The sequence below is a fragment of the Eulemur rufifrons genome, chromosome 17 (genome assembly GCF_041146395.1).
Source record: "Eulemur rufifrons isolate Redbay chromosome 17, OSU_ERuf_1, whole genome shotgun sequence".
Classification (NCBI taxonomy): domain Eukaryota; kingdom Metazoa; phylum Chordata; class Mammalia; order Primates; family Lemuridae; genus Eulemur; species Eulemur rufifrons.
Genome location: NC_090999.1, coordinates 88,185,034 through 88,211,475, shown reverse-complemented (window position 1 = coordinate 88,211,475; position 26,442 = coordinate 88,185,034). Strand labels below are relative to the sequence as shown.

The following is a 26,442-nucleotide window of genomic DNA, read 5'->3' as shown; positions in this document are numbered from 1 at the left end:
GTTTGAATGTCTTTACAAGTAACGTACTACTTTTATAATTTTAAATGCATCTATTTTAAGGTAAAGGGGGCAAAGCAGGCCAAGGTTTTCTTTTCTGGAATGTCATTCTAGGAAAGGTGAAATAGAAAACGCTTCAGGGCTTTGGTGTCTGGAAAGGCCGACAGGCGTGTGTGCGCGCGTGGGGAGTGCCCCCCACACCGGGTCTTCACTCCCCACTGCTTCTCCAGCGCCTTCTCCGGCCCTCACCCGCCTCTGCTAAGGGAACCAGGGAGTAGCTGAAAAGCCTACTTCCTGGCCGAGCAGCGAGACCCGCTCAGGCTGTAAATCCTCCTCGACTGCTGCGGAGGTCGCCGCCCTCAGTCCCGCAGGTCAAGCCCTGCGGGGCCGGCGCCCATCGATTCCAGCCCAGCTATGCCGCCACCGGAGTGCCGCCTGCTGGCAGCGCGGGGCAGGGGGCTGGGCTGATGGGCAGAGGACGGTTAGAGCACCCAGCCCGGAGCCTCTGCACCGGAGTTCAAGCCCCCAGGGGCTCCCACCCGCGCTCGTCCCCTGCCTTCCCGCGCTAGGTGTAGTGGGGGCAGAAGTGGTGATGCGCGGTGTGGGGCACCCTGACCTCGGCCGGCAGGCGGCCTCCGCACCTAAGGCTGTGTTTTGAAGGCCTCATCCCGCTTCTGCCCCTTCTCTTCCAGCACCGGGCGTGGCCGCCGACGCCACCCACCCAGCCCTCCTCATTCCCCGCCAGGAAGAGGTCTTCCAAGATCCCAGAGGTGGTCTACAGGCAGATCCAAAGGCGACGCGGTTTAGCCCGGCCACCGGGAAGGGGAGCAGATTGTGGTCGTGCCCAGCTCACGCGGAATCTTCTCGGAGCCCTTCCCTCTACGCGAGTTTAAAGCTCTCCGAGAGCCCCAGAAGCGCTGGGCTTTCTCTGCCCGGCCTGGCTACCGGCTTCGGCCTGGGACCAAGAGGGAGAGACAAAAGGGGGAGGGAAAAGAGGGAGGGAGAAAACGTGGGTTTTATTTGTCTCCCGATGACTGTATTCATAAATTAAATGGGAGCGCCAGTGTGTGAGGGTGAGAGAATATTGCGCGGAGATAAACCTCGCCGGCCCCTGCCCCTGCGAGGCCGCCATATACAATGCGGAGATGATGAATAGGAGCCGCGAGAGGAGATCGAAGCCGGTCTGGGCTGGCTCCACTCTCTCCTACAAAACTATAGGGCAATTAATTGTGGCTTGTCCCCTCATCCTTCATCTCCTGGTGGCACATATCGATGGAGATTACTGCTGATGGACCATTTTATCACCTTAAATAAACAGTCGCCACCTCTTCTAACCTCAATCTAATATATGGCTGTATGTTCAGTTTCAGGGCGCTAGATAACGAAAGATGTAAAATAGCTAAATCATGTGTGTTACTGGATGGGGCGGGGTCTGCACACAAAAAGAGAGAAAAGAGAAAAAGAAACAGAACAATACAAAAACCCACACACCGACGCGAGGCTCCCTCCCCCCGGACCAGGTCTGAAATCTAAGTCGCTGGCTGGTCACTGACAGCTGGGACGCTGGGCAGTAGGGGCAGGGATGCAGCGGATGTGCCTCAGTGGCACTGGGCTCGAAGCTCCCCAAACAGGATTTGTGTCTTCCAACTGGGTGGGAAGAGATTAGGGCAAAGTCAGGAAACACTCACCCTCCTTTATCTCTTTCCCTAACCCCATAGCACGCACCCCACAACCAGACAAATCAGTGTTGGACCCAGATTTCCTTCTCTCTCCCCAGCCCTTCTCCCCAAACCCTTGAAAAGCTTGGCGCTACCAATAAGGGAGCCTCAGGTCCAGCTCCTAAACCCATACACGCACCAGGGCAGTTCTCCACGCTGTTCCCTGCGCAGGAGGGCTTCTGTAAGTCGAAAGGAGACAGGGATCCACCCCCCTAGCTGGGAAAGTTACAGGGTGGCCCAGCTCTCCCCTGAGACACCCAAACTGCTCAACTCCCACCTCCCTACCAGGTACTATCGAAGAACATCTTCACAAAAGGGTATGAAAAATCAATTGGCTTTGCCAAGAGCAGACCCGGGAATTCTCCATACAAACCTCAGGCGCGCCTAGTCACTGCCTCTCGCTACCTTGCAAGAGTAGTGACACGGTCTCGGACAACGCACCAGCTCCCAGAACCTGAGGTGAGGCCCCTGCCATGGAGCCTGACCGAATCAATGGCTTCAGGCAACCAAGCAGCAAATATGGGCAGTAACACAAGAAGGGGAAGGAAGGGCCCCATCCCTCATTTATATTACAACTCGCACCACTTGACTTTTAAGAGAAGAAAGCAGCAGCAGCTAAGCATTCAGAGCTTCAGTGGAAAGTGTACTTCAGTCACAGAATAAATTGATACAGAGTTAGATAACACATATTCTGGAAGCGCTCCCTGGGGCTAGCTTGCACGGTTTCTGCTGTTTTAAAATCCTTTTGTGTTTAAGAGAGCTAAAGCCCCTTCTGTAGTATTTGCCATAGATACCAATAAAGTTTCAAGGTGAAACTAGTGTTACTGAGTTCTTTTCTTACAGAGCAATGATGTCATGTCTTGCTGATCACTTTGTCAAAGGGAAGGGAGAGGTAAAGAAGCGCCCCCCCCCCACTTTTTTGCCTTGTAAGAAAAAGAGAAAATGACTCAATACCCTTTTCAGTACAAAGTGATAAAAAAGAAGCAATGTTGAGTTCACTTCACAGTGTTTCTTTTAGAGGTAGATGGCCAAAAAAACTAAAAGGAAAACTAGGGAAATCTACATGTGATAGATTAATAGGAGTCTCCCTTCTGCCTCCACCCTGCCTCTAACCTCACCCCCATTCACATACAACTCAGGAATGAGGCTTCTGTTTTTCAGTCTTTCAAGTTAACCACTGTACCAAGCTCTCCTGTGAAGGGAGAAAAGTTTCCCAACCTTTGCATTTCTGAATTGTTCTAAGCCCCTAGTTAGAGTAAACGCAATCACTTTTCATCTTTATAAAACACATCCCATGGTTTCAAAGGAGTGCCTAAGCCTTGCTTGCCGGGAGAAGTTCCTGGAAGAATGGGAGACCTGGTTCACCAGCATTACACAGCGCTACCTCAGCTTTCTATTTTCTTTCTCAATTGCCCTTTAATTAGTGAGCAGCAGAGTGCAACTCTAATAGGATAATCTAACTTCCTTTCCCTCTGTCTTTTCCCCTGTACACTGAAGCAGTCCAGTCAACTCAAAAGGAGATACCAGGAGATTAACACAAATAGGAATAATTTAAATAAATTCATAATTCATTTCCTCCAACTAGAGAAAAAAGTTACCTAGGCAATAAACTGGTTCAATAGCCACATATTAGTTAGGAATCTATCCTAATTCTTTTTCTGATTAGTCTAAGTTTTCTCTAGTTAAAATGTATTAAATCTCAATACTGCATTGTAAAGAGTTTAGGGAGCTCAGCATACAGCTAGGGCTTTGGGGTGTGTTGCTGGTGTCTTTCCCAGCACGAATTTGATTCAGAAGAGAAACTGCAAGTTAATGAAGCACCCCCAGTCTGCAATAACTATAGTTTACTAAGCAGTAAGAAATGCCTTTTCCAAAGGCTTTTTTTTATCTTTTTATTTCACATTTTAAAAAAGAACTGCTTTGAAAACTACACATTCAAGAAATTCAGTAGGAAATAAGTATTTTTTAAAGATCCATTAAGACAATATAATTTTGTGAAATTTTTGGAAACTCTGAAATACGATAGTCTTCTTAACTGCACAGCAAAAATCAAAACCCCCATTTTAAACCAGCACTTTACCCTCAGACTCTATAAAGGAAAAAAGTAAATACAACTGCTCCATGAAAATTATCTCCAACATTAAGAAAATATTAATAACACCTCAATCACTAGGCTGATGCCCAGTGTTTTTTCATCAAAGCAATGACTTTGGGAATTCTTTAAATGGCTATAACTGAAGTTATTTTGCTTTTACAATGAATTAAGAAGTTCACGGAGTGGTAGACATTCTGCCAGGAGCAACTCATTCAAAATAGAATAAAAAGAAATGTTTACGATCAACTTTTCTCATACAGAAGCCAGATGAAGGAACAAGATGAAGAAAATAGCTAAATGAACGCTAATCTTTCAAATCCTGTATTGCTTTCAATCTGACTCCCTTAACTTGTTTTGATGCTATCTCCAGAAGCCTCTGACAGTCTATTTTACACTTACCCCAAACGTTAGGTGTAAACATATTAGAACTTCTGAAACTAGCAAAAAGAAGCAGATATAAAGCAATACACATTCTTGATCTTCACTTAGAGTTTTGCTTTAAAACCTAAAAATGGAACTGTATTTGTGATAAGCCTTTGAAATTGTGAATATAGGAAGGAAGCTAGAGAGTCCTGATGTTTAGTTAGGCATTTGCTATTTACTTGGGGGAAGAAGGAAGTAAGGTTCTTTTACTAAATTACCGTCACCCGAATTTCTAAAAATAAATAAATAAACCAACACGGATTGCACACGTTTGCAGGCTGGTCAAGAGTGCGCGGAGAATGCGGGATCAGTAGCGAACAACCCTGACCTAAGTCGGAAATTTTCTTCACAGTAAGTAGCGGCAGTTTTTTCTTTTCCTTCTTTTTTAAATAAAGAGTAGACCTAAGAATAATGCCTGCTTTAAGGGAGAGACAGACTCAGTGTCATCCAAAACTACTCCAGCGAGGCCCCTACAGGCAGCAGCTCCCGGCCCGTCCCCCCACAACCCATGGCCCGAAAATGACCTGGTTGCAGTTAACTTCAGAGATGGAGTAGAAAGTAGAAGTAAGCCCTGGTCTCCACGTTCCCCAAAACACTGAGAGTCCCTCCCTTGTCCCCGCTAAGGCCCGCAAACTGTCGACTCCTTATCGCGCGCTGCCAGTACCCACCCGGCCCGGGCAGTGTCCAGCGGGAGGGCGGAAGTCTGTATTGCCCGGTTGACGGGCAACTCCAGTCCCAAATACTTGGGGCAGTGAAGCACGAGATGAGAGAAGGAAAAGGGAGGCAATCCCAAAGTGCCACCCGGCCATCCCGTATGTTCTCCTTTCTTCTCCAACGCCTGAAAACTTTTGCCCCAGTGGTCTGGGAGGCGCAGGCCAGAGGCCTGGACCAGTTGCTCCCCCCGCCCCGGTGTCACCCTCATCCGACCCGCCTCCCCGACAGGCGCCCGCGCTCGCTCGCCGGCGCCAGCGCCCTGGGAGTGAGCGCGCGGGCTGCGGCTACGTACGGTTGTTGGGGTCGCTGGTGTGCTGGTTGAGCGGGATGATCTCCATGCGCTGCTGGCCGTACAGGTAATAGTCCAGCTCCTCCGCGCTGCAGCGGAAGCGCGGGGCGCCCCGGCCATCCCCGCCACCGCCACCGCCGCATTTGGCGGGCCCCGGGCCCGAGGAGGCGCCGAGGCACAGTTCCTTGGGGGGCAGCGGCTCGGCGGCGACGGCAGCGGCGGCTAGAGGCGCGAACACCGGCAGCTGCGACACTGGCAGAGCCGAGAGACCTGCCAGTGCGGCGGCAGCGGCCGCAGCAGCGCAGGAGGAGGCAGAAGAGGCCGAGGTGGAGGAGGAAGCTGGGGTGGACGAGGCGGAGGAGAGAGAGGCGGGCCGCGGGCGCAGGCTGTCGGGTGGAGGCTCGGCGCGCTCCGGTGGCGGCGGCGGTGGCGGCGGCGGCGGCGGCTGAAGGGGCTGCGGCGCGCCCAGGGGACCCGCGGCGCCGCCGCCCTTAAGCGGGCCGCCGCCGCCGTGCGGGAAGAGTTGCTGCCAGTGCTGCAGGTAGGCTGGGTCCACTTTGAGGAAGGCCGAGCCACCAGGGTCTCCCGGCTTCAGCATGTCTGATGCCTCGAGCTGGGGGCAGAGGGCAGGGAGGAGGGTGCGCGTGAGCTGGACTCAGGGCCTGGGCGGGAAGGGCGGGGAGAAGGGCCGCTGGGACCCTGGAACGGGCGCCAGAGCCAGTGGCTCTGCCAGCTGCAGCCTGGTTCGGCAGCTCCCTCTTCCCAACTCCTCCAGGGCACAAAGTTTACTCCGAAGCCGCGGCGCCGCGCAGAGGGAGCTCTGCCCAAGTCTGCCCGCGCTCCCGCGCTCCCGCGCTCGCGGCGGGGCTGCTCTCGCTCCTTCCGCCGGCCTCCACGTCCCTCGCTCGCAGGCCAGGTGCACCCGCCTCTGCCCCCCAGCCCGCGGCTCCCAGCTCCCACCCTGCAAGGCTGGAACCCAGCTGGAGGGCGCTTCGCCACAGAACTCAGCTGCAGGACGTAGCCCCCGCCCTCAGCCAGCGTCGGGAGCCGACCCGAGCCTGAGTGGCGCAGCGCCCGAGCCGCGTTGGCCTCAGGCGCCAGGAGGCGGGACAGTCTCGCCCCCCGCCCCCAGCCTAGGACCTCCAACCTCCCTACCCACCCTGCCCTAGACCCTCAGCCCGTGACGAGCCTCACCTTACTCGAAAACTCGGAGCTGCTGGTGAGTACGTGCGTGAGTTTCGGCGAGCGTGCGGGAGAGTGTGCGTCCCGAGTGCGCTACATGCCTATGGGCAGCGCGGGAGGAGAACCCTGGAGATCGGGAACCCTCGTGGCCTGCGAGCGAGGGCCGTGGAGGCCCGCGGAGGGCGCGAGAGCAGCCCGGCCGAGGGCGCGGGGGCGCCGGCGGACCTGGGCGCCGAACCGAGCCGCTGTGGGCTGCTGTGCTCGGTCGCCACCGCGTCCCAGCTCCTTGGCTCCACGCTCTGGCAGCCTCCCGGCTGGACACGTGGGTTTTACGACAGCACAAAATACAAGTGTGTGTGTCTGTGTGTGTGTGTGTGTATGTGTGTGAGGTTGCGGGGGAGGGGGCAGTGTTGGGGGGAGAAGAGAGAGAGAGAGAGAGAGAGAGAAAGGGGGGAGGGAGCGGGACGGGAGGCAGGCCAGAAGAACGAAGGGGAGGGGAGAGGGAAGAAGGAAGTTCTAACTCGGGCCGACCCACACAGCCCGCGCGCCTCTCCCGCACAAATACCTCCTCCACCCTCCCACCCCTCATTTTTTGGCGTGACGTGTCTTGCCCGCCTGTTGTCTGTTTCTGTCTGTGATATGTCTTTTCTCGGTGCCAGCTCAGTGCCCTGATCCTGAAAGCAGTGGAAACGCAGAAACCGGAACGCATCTTCGCACGCGCTCGAATGTCCGCGCTACAGCAAGCGCGCGCCGCCAGAACCGGTTTGCGCTTTTGCCCAGCTCTGTTTTTCCTGGAGTGCTGATGGGTGCCTGAGTCGCCTCGCCTGCCACGCAACCTCTAAGATAAATCCTCCGGGGAGAAAAGTTTGGGGTGGGGCGCGGGGCGTTACGCAATGGAAAGAGACCCTCAGTCTGCAGCCAAGGAGGCGGGCTTGGTGCAGGGAGACTTGGGACCGAGAGTCTCAAGAGCAGCTGGTTCTGGTGGGACTCAAGCCTGGTGAAGGGGCTAGGAGGCGGCTGCAATGGAGTCTCCACAGTGCCAAGCGCTCAGCCGACCCTCTCTCTGGTTGTGTTCCTGGAGGGCTCCCTCCCTCTCCTTGTTGGCTTCCCAAGGCAAGTATCCAGAGCTACATCTGGTGGCACGACTGCTCCTGGACACTGGCGAGGCTGTTTGACTTCGGCTGTCCAGGGCTGCCCTAGGAGGTCACGTACAGGTTTCTCTCCCCAAAACCTGAGATGCAGGGTAGGAGCTCAGCCCTGCCTCCACTATGCTTTCTCCCCGGGCTTTGGCCCACAGTCGCTCTTCATAGGCAATCTCTCATTCCTGAATTAGGCACTTGCCCCCAGCTCTTTCTGGCATTCCTGGGACTCGGTGGTAGAGGGCACCGACAGGGTGTGCAAAATTGACCAACTCAGGCATTTCCCCGTCGCAGGAGTTCTGTCCATACCGCAAAGAAATGGCATTTATCTTTCCCCAAACAACCCAATTTATTTAGCACTTGTCACTCTGAATAATTAATAACCATTTTTTTTTTCCTGATTTCTGCTTGTTTCTTTTTGTCTTCCCATCACTCATTTTGTCCGAGCCTGGGAAATGCGCTGTTAAGACTTTGTCCGAGTTTCACGCAGGATACCTCGATGCTGGTTGGAACAGAGTTGGACCAAAAATGTTTTGACTGGCTCATTATGACAAGGCAATCCGTCATGCTTGGATAGATTGATAGCAACCAAGTTCAATGCAAACACCAGGAGGGAAAACCCACACATCTCTGTGGACCCCGAGGCTAACCAGGCAGTCTCCGCAGACTTTGAACAACCCCATCAGGAGGAGAGAATGAAGTTCCAGGCCCGTTTCAATTAATCTGCTCGCAAAACTGCAGAAGAGTGCCTGTCGGGCTAAGAAAGGAGAAAACTCTCATACACTCTCCCGGGTTCATTGCTGAGAAACCAGGACACTTAACTCTTCCCTGGGAGCTCTGGGGATGGAGGTCCGGACATTGCGACAGCAGCCCCGCCGCCCAGCTTCTTGTTTCTGTCCAAAGATTGCTATTCCCAGGCGCTTGGTCCCCAGGACTCCAGGTCCCAAAGAATCTACCTACTTCCCACCCTCCCCTCACTAGAAAGTCTCAAGATTTTAAGATGCTAGCTGTAGCAACGGCTTCAGAGCCCTCTGCCACCTACACTCTGGGAAGCAGGGGAGGGAGGATTCCCGTTGTAATAAGATTTGACCCGTTAATGATATGCCAAGCGCGGGTAGGTGATTTATGTATATTTAGTCCACCTAGCAGTTGTGCGGAAAAGGCATTATTATTCCTCCATATTACAGATGCGGACCACTGAGGCTCAGAAAGATTAAGTGAGTTGCATAAGGTCATGCCATTAATGAGTAATGGAGACGGATTCCAAACACTGGTCAGTGATGTGCCAAGTGCATCTCCTGTCCATTCTGGTCAAACCTCTACCCACTCTATCCAGACTGAGGCCAGATTGGGTTGGGGGTACCTTGGGAGAGATTTGGCTCCCCTGCTGTGGGGGCCAGAGGGAGAAGCGTAAGTAACGAAGGCCCCTCCCACTATGCCTGCCAGTGGTGTACCTGACCTGTCTGATTCAAGCTCCCCCACAGGGCCCCACGGGGCCGGGCACGTGTCAGTCGCGAGGCAACGGAACTCTAGGGCCCAGACGGCACAGGAACCTCGCTCGAAGGAGGCAGGGAAAAGTCTGAAGCAGCGCTCAGAAAGCCCGGGAGCGAACCAGAATGTCTCCAGGGAAATGTATCCGCAGTCTGGACATCCCCTGCGCCTCCTCGGCAGGCCCACGGCGCGGGCGGGGCCCCTGCTTGCCCCCGCCGCTCGCGGGACCAAGCGAGCGCCACCGACACCGAGAGCCGGGCACAGGCGGGACGCCGAGCCCTACGCGCTGCGGGGGTTGCTTCCCCCTCGCACAACTGACCCTGGGTCCGCTCCGTCACGGTCACCCTCGCGCGCTCCGGGGGTTTTTAGAAAGTGATCCCACAGGACGCAGGGACGTGCACCCCTCAAATTCACTCCCCTCCTCCTCGTTACTCAGAGCGGAAACAAATCACTTCGACCACTTAGGAAGCAATCAAACCTTTATAAAAATCCATCGCTCCCAAATCGATGGGTGAATATTTGCTGGGAATTTGTTCCAGAGGAATAAATAAGGAGCGTGAGTGTATTAAATGCAAACGGGGGGACACAGTGGTGTTTTTCTTCATTGATTAATGACCTCTAAAATAAAACAAGTGGGAAGAGGAGTCAAGATCGATAAATTAACTGCCCAAATTCATCATTTTCTCTAACATTTTTCGCCCGAAAATTATCCTTAGGAAGCCCATTGTAGCCTTAATGGGGAGGGGAAGATGCAGCCAGAGGCCCGAGTAGGGAGGGAGAGGCCGGAATGGGCAGGAAAACGAGAAGGGAATTCTGTAGGAGAGACCCTCTATCTGATTTCGTTTGACATACAATTAAAAAGTTTGCCTTTCATATTAATTATTTCTTCCTGGTGGGGGAGGGGAACAAATGGTAGGCTGCCTTTGACAGGACTCCGATAAAGGATTCAGCAGCTCTCCTCTCTGCCCTGGGTGCTCCGCTTCTAGGTTTAAGGTCACGGGTGGCTGAGTTAATAATTCATTAATATAGACATTTATTCAGAAGGGTTCTCTGAGATCCACTCTCCCTGCCTCCTCCCAGAGATTTATTTTCCTGTGAAATGGATGGAGGGGGTGTCAGGCTGCAGGTGAAAGGAGGGGGAAGGAGAAAAAAATGGAGGAGAGGCTAGCTACAGCTAGGAGGAATCTTTGCTTAGCCGTATTAGCAGACAGGTCCCTTTAGCTTGCAATCAAAAACTTGGTTGAAAATGTGGCATCCAAACAGCACAGGGACTCTGACCTCTGGTGGCCCTTTCCCCTGCTTCTATACCTGTTCATTCATGTGTTCAGAAAGCTCCTTTCCTCAATGTTTTAGGATCTGGGAAGAGGCAACTGAGGACCTTGGAATGCAGTCAAAGTAGGAAAACTCTGGAAAAAGAGCATCCCACCCCCATCCCTGTGAGGGTCCCAAAGGAGGAGCTTTGAAACTTGCCCAGACCTGAAATCTAAAGGAATTTCCTCTCCTAAGGGCACAGGCAACTTCTGGTGGACACTCCACCCCTGGGAAATAGGACCATGGGAGCATTATAAAACAGACCAAACAGCTGGTTCCTCCAGTGTACATTCTAGGGGTGTGGAGACTACAAGTAATCAATAGAGGAGTAAATTGTAAGATGGTAATAAGTGCTATGGAGAACAATAAAGAAAGGATAAAATGAAGAGAGTGCACATTGGTGGACCGTGTTACTATTTTACATATAGTGGTCAGGGAAGGCTTCTCTTACAGGGTGAAATTTGAATAGAGACTTTCAAAGCAAGAATATGCCAGTTTTGTGTCCGGAGTGGGGCATTCCCTGCCCTAACCTATAACCAGCAGCTAAAGCAATGGAAAGGGCCTCCCCTGAGGAACTGTTAAAGCCCTGGGTAAGGATTCTGCCCTCTCAGCTACTGGCCACACATGCTGCCCTTAAGATGCTGTGATTTACTCCATATCCTTTCAATACACCCAAGCACTATTCACATCAGTTGGAGTTGCCTCTGTTGCTGGTGACTTAGACCCTGACACAGTGACCCACCTCAGACTGTCTGAGCTTCAATTTCTTCAACAGCCAAACGAAGAGGTGGGACAAATGCAGCTTTCTATTCTAAGCTTTTAGGAAGCAGCTACCAGATTCTGACCTCCCTCTCTACTACAAACTTGAAACCCCGCCTCCTGGATGCTGTAAGTCTAATGTGTGTCGGGTTAAAACCTATTGAGAAACTGAAAACAAGAAAACCCACAACGTTAGTTTAATCACTGCAGTCTTCCCACTGATCCCTTTGCATCTTCCCTTGTTTGTCCTGACTCAGTAACAGAAAACAGTGCTGTTACCATTGAAAAGAAAGGGTGTGAGGAGTGAGGCCATGAGGAGGGAGGCAGTGGGAAGCTCAGCTCACAGAAGTCTTTCCTCAGATGACGCTGCATGACCCTCCACTCAGCTGACACACCCTCCTCCTCTTCGGAGGCCTGAGCAGTTTAGACATGTGTCCTTCCCTGAGCTTCCCTCCTGTCCCAGCAGTGCTTGAAAGGCCAGCTCCTCACGTTGCCAGGTCAAAGATGGCCTCTGGGGCCAAGAGACCACGCTCAGGCGATTTCTAGCCACTCTCTTTCATCCTCTGCCAGGACCGTGCAGACAGCACCTGTTCACTTCACTTGAAATGCAGCAGAACCTTCCAGCTCCTTTCACCCTGGTCACCCAACAGCTGCCACTCAAACAATGCCTCTCAGCCACTCAGGCCTGATTTGGATTTGACCTACTGACCTTGAGGTGAAAGGCTGTACAGTCCATTCCCAATCCCTGGGGCCAGTTCATTCTCCCAAGAAGCCTCTAAATATATCCCTCCCTTTTGCAGAGAAATCAGCTATTATAATTTACAAAGGTCTTGTGAGTTTAAAATATATTGGCGGCAGTTCAGTCCCATAAAGATTTAATGAATAGCCATTGGGTGAAAAACAGCTGCTCTTTTTTCTTTTTTTAAGTCTTGACAAGGAGAACAGTCCCTTCAGAAACTCACATATTCCCTTCATTATCTCCTTCCCATCAACCCTTTCCCCAGGAATTTAATCTTACATTTTTTCAAAGAGTCTGTAAGAATAGATAAGCCCAGCCAAAGTTACCTGCAATTTAACAGCTATCCATAATATCTAACGGACACCTACTGTGTGCAAGGGACTATTGATAGAGATCTTTGGGACAATCTCCTCTGAAGCTCTTCTAGCAAATGCTCCCCAGTTCTAACACAGTCTTCTTTTGGTCCCCAGATTTTTCCCTCAATTAATCGAAGCCTGTAGGCCTTTGGTTGTAAGAAGGATGAGCAAGCATGTTACAGGGCGTCTGTCTGAAATTAGGAACATATGCTACGGTTGGTCCACGGTCTGAGGGCTGGAAGTTCCTAGTGCATTGCATGGTTGCTCCTCCTGAGCACCCAGCAACAGTGTGAGGGAGCCAGGACAGCTTCTGGTTACCCCCATAAATGAAGGGGCCCTGGGCTTTCCCACCAGGGCAGCCCGAGGAAAAAGGACACATACTTTCATGGGGGCTCGTACACATACCTGCAGGAAGCCTGTCTGCCTCTCTCATTATACACGCTCCTGGCTAGACAGGTGCCCTCCTCTGAGCTGGGGTGTCAGAGGGTGAGCCTAAGGCTTGTTTTTATTGGATTATTTCCAGTGACTATATGTTCCCTGTGTGAGGGCCTTGCAGTTAAAGAAAAAAAGAAACTACTCTGAGTTTCCTTTTTGAAACTGGAAAACATGACTTTAGACCAAAATAAAGACACTGTGCCGGGTGCTGTAAGAAAAACCAAAAGGATGTAAATTATGGTGCTCCTGCCTTCAATGATCTTATGCTGGGGAAATCTTTCAGAGACCGGCTTTCCTTCTCCAGTGCCCTGGTTCTGGAGCCAGTGAGTGGCATGAGGGTTCAAAAGAGGAAGCCATCACTTTAGTCTAGGAGATGATCAAGCAAAGCTTTGCAAGTGAGACGGGCTATACAGATTTCCCGTGTTCAGGCAGGGAGAGAGGGAAGATGTTTTAGGACAGGGGAACTTCCTGAGCAAAGATCAAAGACTGGACCCTGCACAAATTATCTGGGAGGCCCAGGTGACTTTTCTTCCTCCGTCAGTGAGGATAACAATTGGATAGCTGGCTGCCCTCTCTAAGGGCCAGGCCTCCATAGCCTTGGAGTCCCTGAAGTCATATTCCCCAGATTCAGAGAGATGCTTCTATAAGAATGCCCTGACCTAAAATACACTCAAGTTTAAGTCTGAGAATCAATTCACAATTAAGGCAACTGAAAAACAGTTGAGGGCTCCAGGATGAAGCCATCAGTGCAGCAGAAATTGCATTGAACTGTGATTTGGTGAGCTTGGAAATGCCATTTCCTGGCTCTGGATGGAACAAGCTATGATTCTCTGACCTAATCTTTTTTTAACTGTAAAGAACTATTTTAAAAAAAGAAATAAAGCTAAAAAATTTAAAAGACCAGTGATCCAGATCCTTCTGAGGGAAAACACCATGTAGGAAAATGTTTTAAAATGAGCCAATACAATTGCCAAAAATCCTTACAGACTATCTACGGCTAATTTCCTTTCAGAAGAAAAAAAGAATTGCAGAAAAATGACTTAAGATTCCCAAAACTCAAAGAAAAAAAAAAATCTCTGCCTTGATAAGACTGCCAGATTCTTAAATAGAATTTAAAAAGATGTATAATACATTCTTAGTCCATTTATATAATATAGTAATTGACAAGTGGCACTGGATCATTGATTAGAAAATTAACATTTTGAAAATTCAGTGATTAACAATTTGACTTTTAAAAATATCGCTAAGTTTGACCATATTTGGGTCATTTCCTTCTTGTCTGTCTACATTGGCAAACATTTTCCACTGAAACATATGTTTGGGTGGACAAGTATTTTATTTGGCAGAAACCTAATAGTTTAAGTATAGATTTCAAAATCAAATGTTTGCTCCATAAGCTAATGTTTTCAAACAGAAGCATTTCTCACAATTGTTTCCTCAAAACAAATGTTTGTCTTGGAGCCAGCAGAGAAAGCCAAGCATTCCAGTAAACTTCTTACATAGGACTGACACTACTATTCTGTCACCTTTAAGATTTTCTGTTGGTCACATTCACTCACAGATTTCCATGGGTTGCATTACAGAGCTAGTCCCCCCAAAATGCTTTTGTAAGATGAGTGCAAGCATTTTCAAAATTATTATTATTTTTTGGGGGGGCAAGAATGCATTGGAAGTATATTCACATTTGGCAATGTTCCGTTTCATTTGTGTGTCTCACAAATTTTGTTTAGTTTATCTTGAGGAGTTTTAGCTCTATTCTTACTGTTGTGAATGGGGCACTTCTTTCATTATATCTTCTATCTAGGTAGTTTTTATATATGAAGCTTACTAAATTTTATATATGATTTATATTATATAAATTATATAGTTATAAATTATATTATGAAAATGAGTTGATAGACTGAATTCTCTTATTGATTACTTACATGAGTTTTTATATTGATTATCTTGTTGTTTTCTAGGTGTATAATCATGCCATCTACAAATAATCATCATTTTATCTCCTACTTTTCAATGTTTCATGTTTCTAATTTATTTTTCATACGGAGTTGCATTGTCCAGTAACAGCAGAATATTGTTAAATAATAATACTAGTAATGCTTCCCCATTAATCATGATGCTGGTTTTGGAATATACCTTTTAACAAGTTCTATATAGACTGAGAGATAAACATGTAGTGGTTAAGAGCATGAACTCTGAATGACTGGGTCTGAATCCAATCTGTACAGCTTACTAAAAATGTATACAACTTTCTGTGCTATAGTTTGGACATTAGTCCCCCCATACCTCATGTTGAAATTTGAGCCCCAATGTTGGAAGTGGGGCCTAATGGAAGGTGTTTTGGTCATAGGTGTGAACCCCTCATGAGGAGATAAATGCCCTTCGTTGGGTGGGGTGAGTGAGTTCTCACTCTATCAGTTCCCGAGAGAGCTGGTTGTTAAAAAGAGCCTAGCACCTCTTCCCTCTCTCTCTTGCTTCCTTTCTTGCCATGCGATCTCTGCACACACCGGCTCCACTTGGCCTTCTGCCATGAGTGGAAGCAGCCTGGGGCCCTCACCAGAAGCCGAGCAGATGCTAATGCCATGCTTCTTGAAGAGCCTGCAGAACTGTGAGCCAAACAGGTATCTCTTTAAAGCAACACAAAACAAAGGAAGAGATTCTGGGTCTAAGTTTTCCCATTTTTAAAATGGGGTTGACAATAACAGAACCTATTCAATAAGGCTATTGTGAGGATTACATGAATGGTATATACACAGTGCTTACAACAGTGTCCAGTGCCTAGCATATAGTACTATATAAGTATTATGTACGTTATTATATCTACATATAATTTGTTCTTGTTTGAAATTGTCTATGGGAATTTGGATATATAAGTGATGCTAATGTTTAAGGAAAGTATAATTTGTTAGACATGTGAATTATTTGAAACTTAATAAAGATCAAGTAAAAATGATTGTCTTCAACTTTAGTTAAAAGTGCTGGAGTTGCATGTATTAATAAAACCATCCCTTTTGCCCTGAGCTACATTACCATTAAGCCTTTCCCACCGTTTAGCTTTATGAGCCAATACATTCCCCTTTCTAAATAAGCCACTGCACACAAGGCTCTCTCTCACCAGCAAACCCTTTCTGATTCAGGTTTACCCATGCAAACATCTTAGTGTGGCCTCCAACATTTCACATACGGTCAGGAAAAAACATCACCCTTCTTTGAGCCCTTTCCCCATCCTCCCTCCCACTGCTTATTAAGGGGGTTGCCTGTGTCAGGGCTCACTTCCCCCCATACATCCAGGAATACCACTTGATTATTTGGGTAATGGTGGAACCCTTGAACTGTCTTTTAAGCTCTTTGCAACAGCATCACATTTCTATTCAAGAGTGTCAGAGGTTCTCAAGACCCATATTAAATAATATCAAAATATACTATTTCTCTTATTCAAATTCCTTTATCATTCTGGCTCTAATTTTTTTCTTTTTTAATAGATTTAGGGAATACAGGTTGAATTCTGTTACACGTATATATTGCACAGTGGTGAATTCCAGCCTTTTGGTGTACCCATCACCCAAATAGCGTACATTGTACCCAATAGGTAATTTTTTATCCCTTACCCCCTCCCACGCTCCCCATTTGTGAGTCTCCATTGTCCATTATACCACTATGTGTGCCCTTGTATAGCCATAGTTAAGCTCCCACTTAAAAGGGAGAACATGCTGCATTTACTTTTCTGTTCCTGAATTACTTCACTTAGGATAATGGTCTCCAGTTCCATCCAAGTTGCTGCAAAAGACACTATTTCATTCTTTCTTATGGCTGAGTATTACTCCGTGTGTGTGTGTGTGTATGTGTGTGTATCACATTTTCTTTATCCACTCATTGGTTAATGGGGATGTAGGTTGGTACCATATCTTTCTGATTATGAATTGGGCTGTAATAAACATATGAATGCAGGTATCTTTTCAATATAATGATTTCTTTTCCTCTAGGTAGATACACAGTAAGGGGATTGCAGGATAGAATGGTAGATCTACTTTTAGTTCTTTGAGAAATCTCCATACTGATTTCCATAGAGGTTGTACTAATTTACATTCCCACCAACAGTGTGTAAGTGTCCCCTTTTCACTGCATCCTGGGCCAACATCTATTGTTTATTGACTTTTTAATAATGGCCATTCTTATAGGAGTAAGATGGTATCTCATTGTGGTTTTAATTTGCATTTCTCTGATGACTAGTGATGTTGAACATTTTTTCTATGTTTGTTGGCTGTTTGTATATTTTCTTTTGAAAATTGTGTCGCTCTAATCTGACATTCATCTTTCATAACTCCTTCTCTCTTGCCAGAATGGTCTACTCCCTCTCTTCTATAAATGCAATTATCATTTATGACCTTTTGGCCCTTGCTTATTCCATGCTTTCTGCTTTGAGGTTCCTACTCTCTGTTCCATACCAGCTAACATCCCCCATCTTTCAGGATCCTGCTCAAATCCCACTCTCTCCAGGTAGCCTCTACTGCTCATGTTCGCCTTTCTGGGAACTCCTACAGCTCATACTATCTGGGTCACTTTTTTGGCACTGACATTATGAACACAATTTAGTATTGTACTAAACTCTACAATATGTGCTAGATTGGCCTCTCAAGTAAAATCATAAATTTCTGGAGGCAGGCATTGTAACTGTCCTTTATTTTCAAATACAACTCAGTACCTGACATGCCACTAGGAACATAGAGGTTCTCCATCAAATACTTGTTGAATCATTGTTAAATGAATGAATGTGTTAGTGAGTGCATGAATAAATGACCAAGAGTGTACATAAATTAATGCACAAATGAATGAATGAATTGGCCCCAAATTCCTACCGCATGGAGGCTTGTCAGAGACAAAACCCAGAGTCAAAGCCAGCGGTGGCTCAAGGTGCTCAGAGACCATGGCACGGTAGAGGGTGAGGCCGGCAACCTGGAGGCTTGAGTCTGCCGCCCTCCCTGTTTGGGGAGAGTGCTTTCTTTCGCCCTGCCTGTGTATACAGGGCTCACTCCCTGTCATGATGCCAGTCATACATAGCTACACGCTGAATTATTTCCCCATTTGCACCTGTTTATCCTCTTGAATCCTTCCAGAAGCAGAGGGTCTGTGCCCCTGAGACCCCCATGTAGGCCTCATGCAGCCCTTTGGACTTGTTGAACTATACGTTCATAAACAGTTCTTCCAGTGAAGGAAGGAAAATTAATAGATTCTTCCTCTCAAATGGAATGGCCTGATAAAATTACCACATTACCATTATCTCTTATAAGTCTTCCCTGTGGTCTAATAATTTCCATTAAGACCTTGTAAGCATGAGCCAGAGGTGTGTGGTCCATTTTCTCTTTAATAGGAAATGCCAGCACACGTCTGTGGACTGGCAGAATGCACTCATATCTCACACGGGAGCCACACTGAGACATTCCAAATGAGCTCCACGGAGCGTAATCACGAGCTGTGAAACCTCAGTATAAAACATCATGTGATCTAATTGACACACAGGGAAGAACCAGGAACTTGGCTGGTCCTAGCAGAGCCCCAAATAATCTGAGAGAGCAATCAAATTAATTTTGAACTCCATGCTTCATGAATTCTATTAATACATGGAATAAAGAGTTTGTACATAACATAAGCTATGTCAGCTCCTGGAAAAGTAAAGGAAACTTTCATTTATTAAATACACTCAGTTTCCAGATTTCTGAGTCAAAAGTGAACAAGTGGACACACTCAGAAGGGAAACCCTTCACAGCCGGCAGTTACGGGATTAGGGTGGGGTAGGGAATGCTGTAGGCCAGGGCAGATGGGGGTCTAATGCGGAAAGAAAAGAGTGGTGATGAAGATTAGAGACTCTCACTTCTCTCAAGGAACAGAATGCCAGGGGCTGGGATACTTTATCGTGCCTGCAATTTCCATGAGGGGTCCATCACCAGCAGACATAGCATATAGGTGCCATCATGTGAAACCAGTACACTGGCCACAGCTCATTTGGACAGGAGCGGGAGTCTGAACCAATCACAGCTGTCTCTACGTGACTAGGTGGCCTTGTCCCAGATTTCTGCCTAGAGGCAAACTCTGTGCTGGGTGGTGGTGGCAACTGGCTGACTTTTTCTCTTGAGTAGTGTGATTTTGGGATAGAGTCTCTGGGTTTATAAGAGCAGGTTCTTTGGAAGAAGAGAGAGAAAAGCTGAGTCACCCCATAGTAGCACAGTAGAGAGGCAAAAAATAGAAAGAAGCTGACTATTAAAGAAACAATAGGATGGCCCATTGTCTCAAGTTGTGTTGTTTCTTAAGGACATTGCAGTGGGGCAGAGTTCTTTAACTAAGGCATCCTGAATGAGTGTCCTCCTTTTCCACTCAAAGTACCAACAAACAGACTGCATAATTACTTAGGGTCCTGTGGTACAGAGGCCATTCAGACATCTACAACTTAACAGAAAGTCTTTAACTGTTTATGCAATATTTTTTTGTGCTTATTTCAGCCTCAGATGAAAAAAGAAATGGGCTGAAATCCTTCATCCTCTTTGTTTTAATTGAAATGCAGTACCTGTTATATAATGTTCAGGGTAACCTTCTACTATGGAAATTAAATTAATGGTGGGCAAAATGAGAGAGATTTGAAGAAGGAGAATTGGAGTTTCTCTAGACTAGACACCTAGCAAAGTTAGGTGGGAGTTTTCTACGCCCAATTCCCCCGAGGAACTAGAACTTGAAATGCTGGAAGCGTGCCTGCTTGAAAATGATAACAATCCAGTATTTGTGGTTCCAAAGTTGTGAGTGTTGAAAGCTTAGCTTGAGGCATGCTGGTTTTAATGATCCATATTTTGTCCTAGACTGGGGTCATGAATTACTCATGCTTTCTCTTCATGGACCAAGAGCTTTATTAGACTACTCTCTTACCATGAAAACCAGGGCAGTTTCACAAGACAGCAGGGCAGTGCATCAGTCCTGCATGAACTCTGAGCAGTGATCTCACCTGGCACGTGTCAAGGCATCTCCATCCATGTTCACGAGGTGCCTCTACATCTGAACATGCACCTGAGAACTAGACGCTTCAAACCACGTTTAACTTGAGGCTCATGCTCTCTTTGTTATAAGGTCCACAGAGTAGCAACAGCTATTAGATGGAGGGATGATTTGATATATATACAAACACTTCCATTGTTTCACATAGTTATCTTTTTGTGTGTGGGTGGTGAGAACAAAGATGCGGCTTTTTAAAATAAGAATATACCACATTTTAAAAAAATGTAAAATTTTAAAAAGTGAAGGAAAAAGAATAAGACAAGACTTCACAGTTTAGGATGTGACATAAATAAAGTGAGAGCAAAATACATTCACCTTTCAAAGTCCTTAACTGGGCGACTTCTCGGGTCTCTTTCTCTCTCTCTTCCAGGACTCGAGAACCTTGCCCGGGCCCCCCTCTCTTGGGACCCGTTACCCTCACTCAGGATCACTCCAATAAAGCCTCTTTACTTGTCAAAAAAAAAAAAAAAAAAAAAACAAAGTCCCTAACTGGAGAAATAAAATTGCTCAAGTCATATCTATTCCATCTAGCCTATTTGCTTAAAAACCGTTTTTTTAAAGGTGCCTTTAGAAAATTTCTTCTTTCCAAAGACCTCTCCACCATCATGGCAAGAAGGACTCTGAACACACTTAGCACTCTCAAATGTCCATCAGTACCTCCCACCCCTTATTCATCATAAAGGAAATGGATATGTCTCCAATACCATAGAAAGGGCCATGCAAACATAACTTCAGCCAAGTCCCCCTCCCACCTTTTACCACCAGACTGTGGCACCCAAGTCTCTCTTTACATGGTGATTCTGGTGATGTTCAGTCTTGATCATGCCTTGGCAAAAGCACAGAAGTGGTGATTTTGTGAGCAGTAAAAGGGGGTAGTGCTGGGCTGAATAGTATCTCCCCCAAACTCATGTCCACTAGAACCTCAGAAAGTGATCTGATTTGGAAACAGGGTCTTTGTGCTGATGTAAGTATTTAAGTTGTGATAAGATCATATTGGATCAGGCTGGGCCCCAAGCCAGGACTGATGTCCTTTCCAGAAGGCCACGTGGAGACACAGAGGGAAGACGGCCACATGAAGATGGAGGCAGAGATTGAAGTTCTGCCGTCACAGGCTGAGGAGCCACCAGAAACTGGAAGAGACAGGGAAGGATTCTCCCCTAGAGCCTTAGCAGTGAGCATGACCCTGCCGACACCTTGATTTCAGATGTCTGGCCCCCTGAACTTGAGAGAATAAATTTCTGTTGTTTTAAGTTACCCGGTTTGTGGTACTTTGTTACAGTGGCCACAGGAAACTAATACAGGAGTCCTGAAAAGAATCATGGTCACAGACAAAAGCAACAAAGATCAGGTGAAAGAAAGAATGGATGGACGAACTTCTGCTCATCAGCGAATAACCATGGAGGAGCCTGGCTCTGGCTGCCCAGGTGAGTTCCCTGTGGCATGAGCAGCCTCCCTGAAACAGTCAATAGCTGTGATTTACCACAATTCCAGAAGGCTGAAGGGAGGTCTGGCACTAGCAACTTCCCTTCTATTTGCCTCAGGAATAGGCCCTGGAGTTGTTCTACCCCTACTGCTACTGTGCAGCACTCAAAGTAGACCCGGGCACCCTCCAAGAAACGAAGGACCCTTAAAATCAGCACTGGGGGTTGTGAGTTCAAGGACAGGACAGAGGAGTTGCCGGGAGCCTCTCCATTTCCTGTTGTGGGGCTGGAACAAGTTCTCTGGAGTCTCAGAAAAGAGGTCCAAGTCCAAAGCCTTTGAAATCTCTCACAAAACCCACAGCACGGAGCACACAGACCTGGATTTGAATTCCACTCCACTGCAGAAATTACTGTGTGATCTTGGGCAAATGCTTGTTCTCTTTGGGTCTTGGTTCCTTTTGTCTGGAAAACAGGAATAAGAAAATACTAAACTCTCACTATCTAAATATTTGCCATGAAATTTACAAAGAGTTTTACTCAGAATTCCTCGTCCACATTGCAGAACTGCTCCCAGTAAAATGGGATACTGCTCCACGCATCCCACTTTGCCCCAGGTAGAGCCAGTTTCAGCTATTTTCCCAGCATAATAGTAACAGCTCCCCTTACACTCACAAAAACTGTTCCAACTTGACCGTGAATCATATGGTCACCCAAATTTTGATAAATTCTCATGGACATGACTGAGAAAAAGTTTATGTTGCATGCTGAGCATAGGCTAGAAGATGCAGAGAACATCACAGTGGTAGCTCATCCATTTTCCCTAAGGGACTGCATTTTGTGTTATTTGCATTTGTTGTGTATCTTTAACACACATGCATGTTGCTTATTTTCATTACAGTTCATTTCAGTGTAGAAGGAAAATGTAGTTGGTATATAATACTGTACATTTTGTGTTTCCAACACAAAATATCCACTGATGTGTTTAATAATTAATGATTGGTGTTCTTAATGCTTTAATACGATGCAGAAATCCTTGGTGGATTGCCACATAGATGCTGAAGAGGTTTGGTGGAATGTGAGGAAATTTATTACAATTTTTGGATAAGCCTGGAACTCACTATAATTTTTTTATATTTAAAATAATGGCATATAATCTTTCTCATCCCAATAATCCTCTGGCACATTTTCAGGAACAAATTAAATTAATAACGCGGGGCACTTAACTCACTGGATTGCAAAAATGAACTAGAACAAGCACATATAAAGCATGGGCTCACAGTGGATGCCTCCCCTGGAAATGGAAATGAAAACATTGCTAGACAGCAGGAATTTCAGCCCCCAAGCTCAGTATGCAAGAATGATCACTTCCTTTATTTATATTTTAAGTGCCCATTTAGCCTGGGTGACCGAAATTTAATCTCACTTGAAGGGAGCTTCTAGCCTTCCTCAGGGTTGCGACAGGAAATTCTGGGGTGTGCCTGTCATACCAGGGCAGTGGTTGTGGAGCCCACTGGGTCCTTGGTCACGAGGCCACACACATGTCACTGCATGGCTTCCCGTGTCCCTGTGCGTGTTCCTTCGGGTCTCCTGCTGGCTCCCTGCTGCTGGACTGCATTTGGGGCACAGGAGGGGCACTGCCCAGCCTCCCATGGCCTTCCTGCCTCCATCCCTGACGTCTTAGTTTTTTATAGCTGCTCTAACAAATTACCACAGACTCAGCTGCAAAAAACAACACAAACATATTATTGTATGGTTCTGGAGGTCAGAAATCCAAAATGAGTCCTATGGGCCCAAATCAACGCGGCATCATGGCTGGCTCCTTCTAGAAGCTCTAGAGGAGAATATGTTTTCATGCGTTGCCACCTTTTAGAGGCTGCCTACATTCCTTGGCTCGTGGCCCCTTCCTCCATCTTCAAAACCAGCAGCGTGGCAGCATCACAACTCCCTCACTGACTTCACTCTTCGACTTCCCTCTAACAAGGAGCCCTGGGATTACACTGGGTCCACCTGGGTACTCCAGGCTACTCTCCCCACCCCGAGATCCCTCACTCAATCACATCTACCAAGTCTCTTTTGCTATGTGAAGTAACATTCGCAGGTTCTGAGAATTAGAACGTGGCCATTTAGGGGGGGCCATTCATCCACTTTGTACATCCCACAAATCCATCCCCTCCCCGGAGCCGCTGCCTCCAGGCTGTGCTGGAAAGCAGGGCACAGGCCCCTCTGCTCTGAGACCCCCACTGCTCCCTGCAGCCTCGCCCACACACCCTCCTTAGCCTTCCCCACTAGGCCAGGAGAATCTTCTTTCAAATTTGGAGGAGAAAATAAAGCTCCTTCCCTCCCAAACACTTGGTTCAAACTCATCATCTACTTAGCACCCCTAAACATTTAGGCTTTTGGAGCACAGAAATCAGTAACTTACCATTTGCTTCTGCTTTTTGGCCATTTATATTCTTTTCTTGCGATTATGGGCCAAGGCCAACCATCTGATTGCAAGGAAGGAGGCGAAGGAGGACAACATGGGAAGAGAAAAGTCTGTAAATTAGTATCTCAGAGAATTGTCCGGTCACATGTGCAAAAGAACATGGAAGCTCCCGTGGGCTAAATATGTCGGGGGGAAGGGGGGGTCCCAGAGGAAACTAGCCCTGACATCCGGCTCCGGAGTCCGTCCTTCCCACCCTTCAAACTCCTGCCCGGAATCCGCACAAACCCTTGTCTGTGTCGCCCCAGCACACCTGGGACGGGCTGGCATCGTCACGAAGAGATGTACTTGGTGTCAAGACAGATCCAAAATAGAACCCGCATAAAAAGTGTGAAGACTCTCAGACGACCGCCCGGCCCAAGGTCATGCTCTCCGGCAGGAAGGCTAGTGCGGGAAAGTGCGTGTGCCTTTCTCCCTTTGCCCCGCCTGCTGCCACCCGCAGCCTGGTGTTTTCCTCCAGAGCAGGTGCTGCGTTGTTCTGCGACACAGGGCAGCACGGCAGCGACTCCTCTTCCTCCTGGCCCGAGCTCAGCGAGCCCTCAGTGAGCCCACACTCCCGACCCCGCACCGACCCCGCCTCTCACCGAGCAGCTCCCCCGCAGGCCGAGCAGCACCTCCGCGCACAGGTGGCTGAGCTCGTCCCTCCTGTCTCCGGCTGCCACTCCACCTGCGGAACGTTTACATCTTACAGGCAAGGCCGACTGCCCACCGCGTACACACAGCTCTGCACCAGCAGAGTATTTTAAGAATGTGGTAACTATATTTTCCCTACTTAACTACACAGTTATGGAGCAGGAAGGTAAGTTTTCAAAAAGGCACAACTGTGAAATTTTAGGAGAGAAAATGTAATTTAATTTTTAAAAAGAAATACAGAAGCAACCCAATTAACAAATGGGCAAAGGACTTGAATAGACACTTCCCCAAAGAAGATATACACATGGCCAACGAGCACATGAAAACTGCTCAACATTCATTAGGGAAGTGCAAATCAAAACTACAGTGAGATACAACTTTACACCCACTAGGGTAGCTACGGCTTTAAAAACACACACACACACACACCCACACACACACACCACATTGCAAGTAATAAGTATTGGTTAGGACGTGGAGGAACTGGAATTCTCACCCATTTCTGGTGAGAATGTGGAACTGTGCTCAGCCCTTTTACAAGATCCAAGTTGTGATAAATGTACTCACAACTTTTTATTTTTTTTTAGTTTATTTAGAGTGTTACTCTCTCACCTTGGCTAGAGTGCAGTGGCATCATCATAGCTCACTATAACTTCAAACTCCTGGGCTCAAGCACTCCTTCTGCCTCAGCCTCCTGAGTAACTGGGACTACAAGCATGCCACCACACCCGGCTATTTTTTCTATATTTTATAGAGATGGGGTCTTGCTCTTGCTCAGGCTGGTCCCGAACTCCTGACCTCAAGCACTCCTGCCTCGGCCTCCCAGAGTGCTAGGATTACAGGTGTGAGCCACTGTGCCCGGCCACAACTTTTTGTTTTTCATTTATATATTGTAAGCAAAGGATTTCAATAGATCATTTTTTATTCAAATAAGTAGGTAGCATTTTGAAAATTTACTCTTGGATATCAAGTCTTGTTGTAGAAGTGACTTAGGGAAGGAAGGCAAAACACACATCACAAATTCTTTATGGACAGGTGAACAAAATTTGAGTCATTTTCTGTGCCCAACAGGCACAAGTGACACATGGGTATTTGTGGTGTGTCAGTCTTCCTTAAAGCAGGTTTTCACAATATTTTCAAAACAATAATAATAAAAATATGAGGGGACATTAAAAACATCTTTAGTTTAAAAAAATATAAATAGGACTTACTTCTTGGTTGCAATGGCTTAATGTTTAGTTGCTCTGTTAATAAAACAGGCCTTCCTCCAAATTTTAACCTAGTTTCAGTCTAGTTCAATCAGGATAATGGGAAATTTGACTTAAAAATACAAAATAAAAATTATCCACATATTAAAAGAGTTAGGAAATACTACCAAAAGATCAAGTTTCTGTCTCTCTCTTTCTCTTTCTTTCTTGAATACCATAAGTAGTCCCAAAGGAATTTAGTAATAAACAAATAAAGTCTGATCAAATAATTAGGATTTTTATAGCAAATTTATGAGACTGGTAAGTAGTTACTCTTCTCTGACTTTATCTTCCCAAAGTATGCTAGTTGATAGTTTCTTGAAACATTTTTTAGGCTAAAATACAAGAGAGTTGAGGGTTTTCTAGGATTTCCCAAATAATCTAGACTGTTTAAATATAATTCTGTTTTTCTCTAGAATACCATTGTCCTTTCATGCCACTGTGAGAGTCTGACTGCCTAATAATAAAAGCCTGTGGTAAAATTATTGATTTTAAGCTATTTAGTAATTAGCATTAAAATCCTCTAACACAAATGAAACATATGCAGTTGTTATGAGTTCCAGGCAAAAGTATAGTAAGTAGCTCAGTGTAGCCAGAATATGTGTCGTTACTGCTGTGATGCTGGTTTAGTTTCATTATTAAACGGACTCTGTGTCCGGCAGCAAACACTTCAGTCCCTCCAATCCTGGAAGCCCATCACGACTCTGGAGTTGGAAGCCAGACACAAAACAGGTGGTTTGGAAAGAACCAAGGACTCCCTGGATTCCAAGTAACCGAGGACACTTCATAAATTCCATATGTGAGCTTTTATATGTCAAGTTACATATATGAATAGTTCATTTTCTCATTTTTAATAAATGTAATATGTGTATGTACCAAGAAAGATTGCTAATGAGCATAAGTTGATACATTCCCCAAAAGAATTTTACATTTTAGTTAATATTATTACAAGTAAATGTAATAATTCTATTAG

At 46.9% G+C, this 26,442-nt stretch overlaps 1 protein-coding gene across 1 annotated transcript in view; it reads right to left on the bottom strand.

The window, feature by feature from the left end:
* PRDM6 (PR/SET domain 6) overlaps positions 1 to 5,834 on the bottom strand; it is a 96,323-nt gene extending 90,489 nt beyond the window's left edge. The window contains exon 1 of the mRNA XM_069492439.1: positions 5,240 to 5,834. Within this exon, the coding sequence (XP_069348540.1) occupies positions 5,240 to 5,834 (595 nt within the window). The remainder of the gene's footprint in view (positions 1 to 5,239) is intronic.
* Positions 5,835 to 26,442: the final 20,608 nt, after the last annotated feature.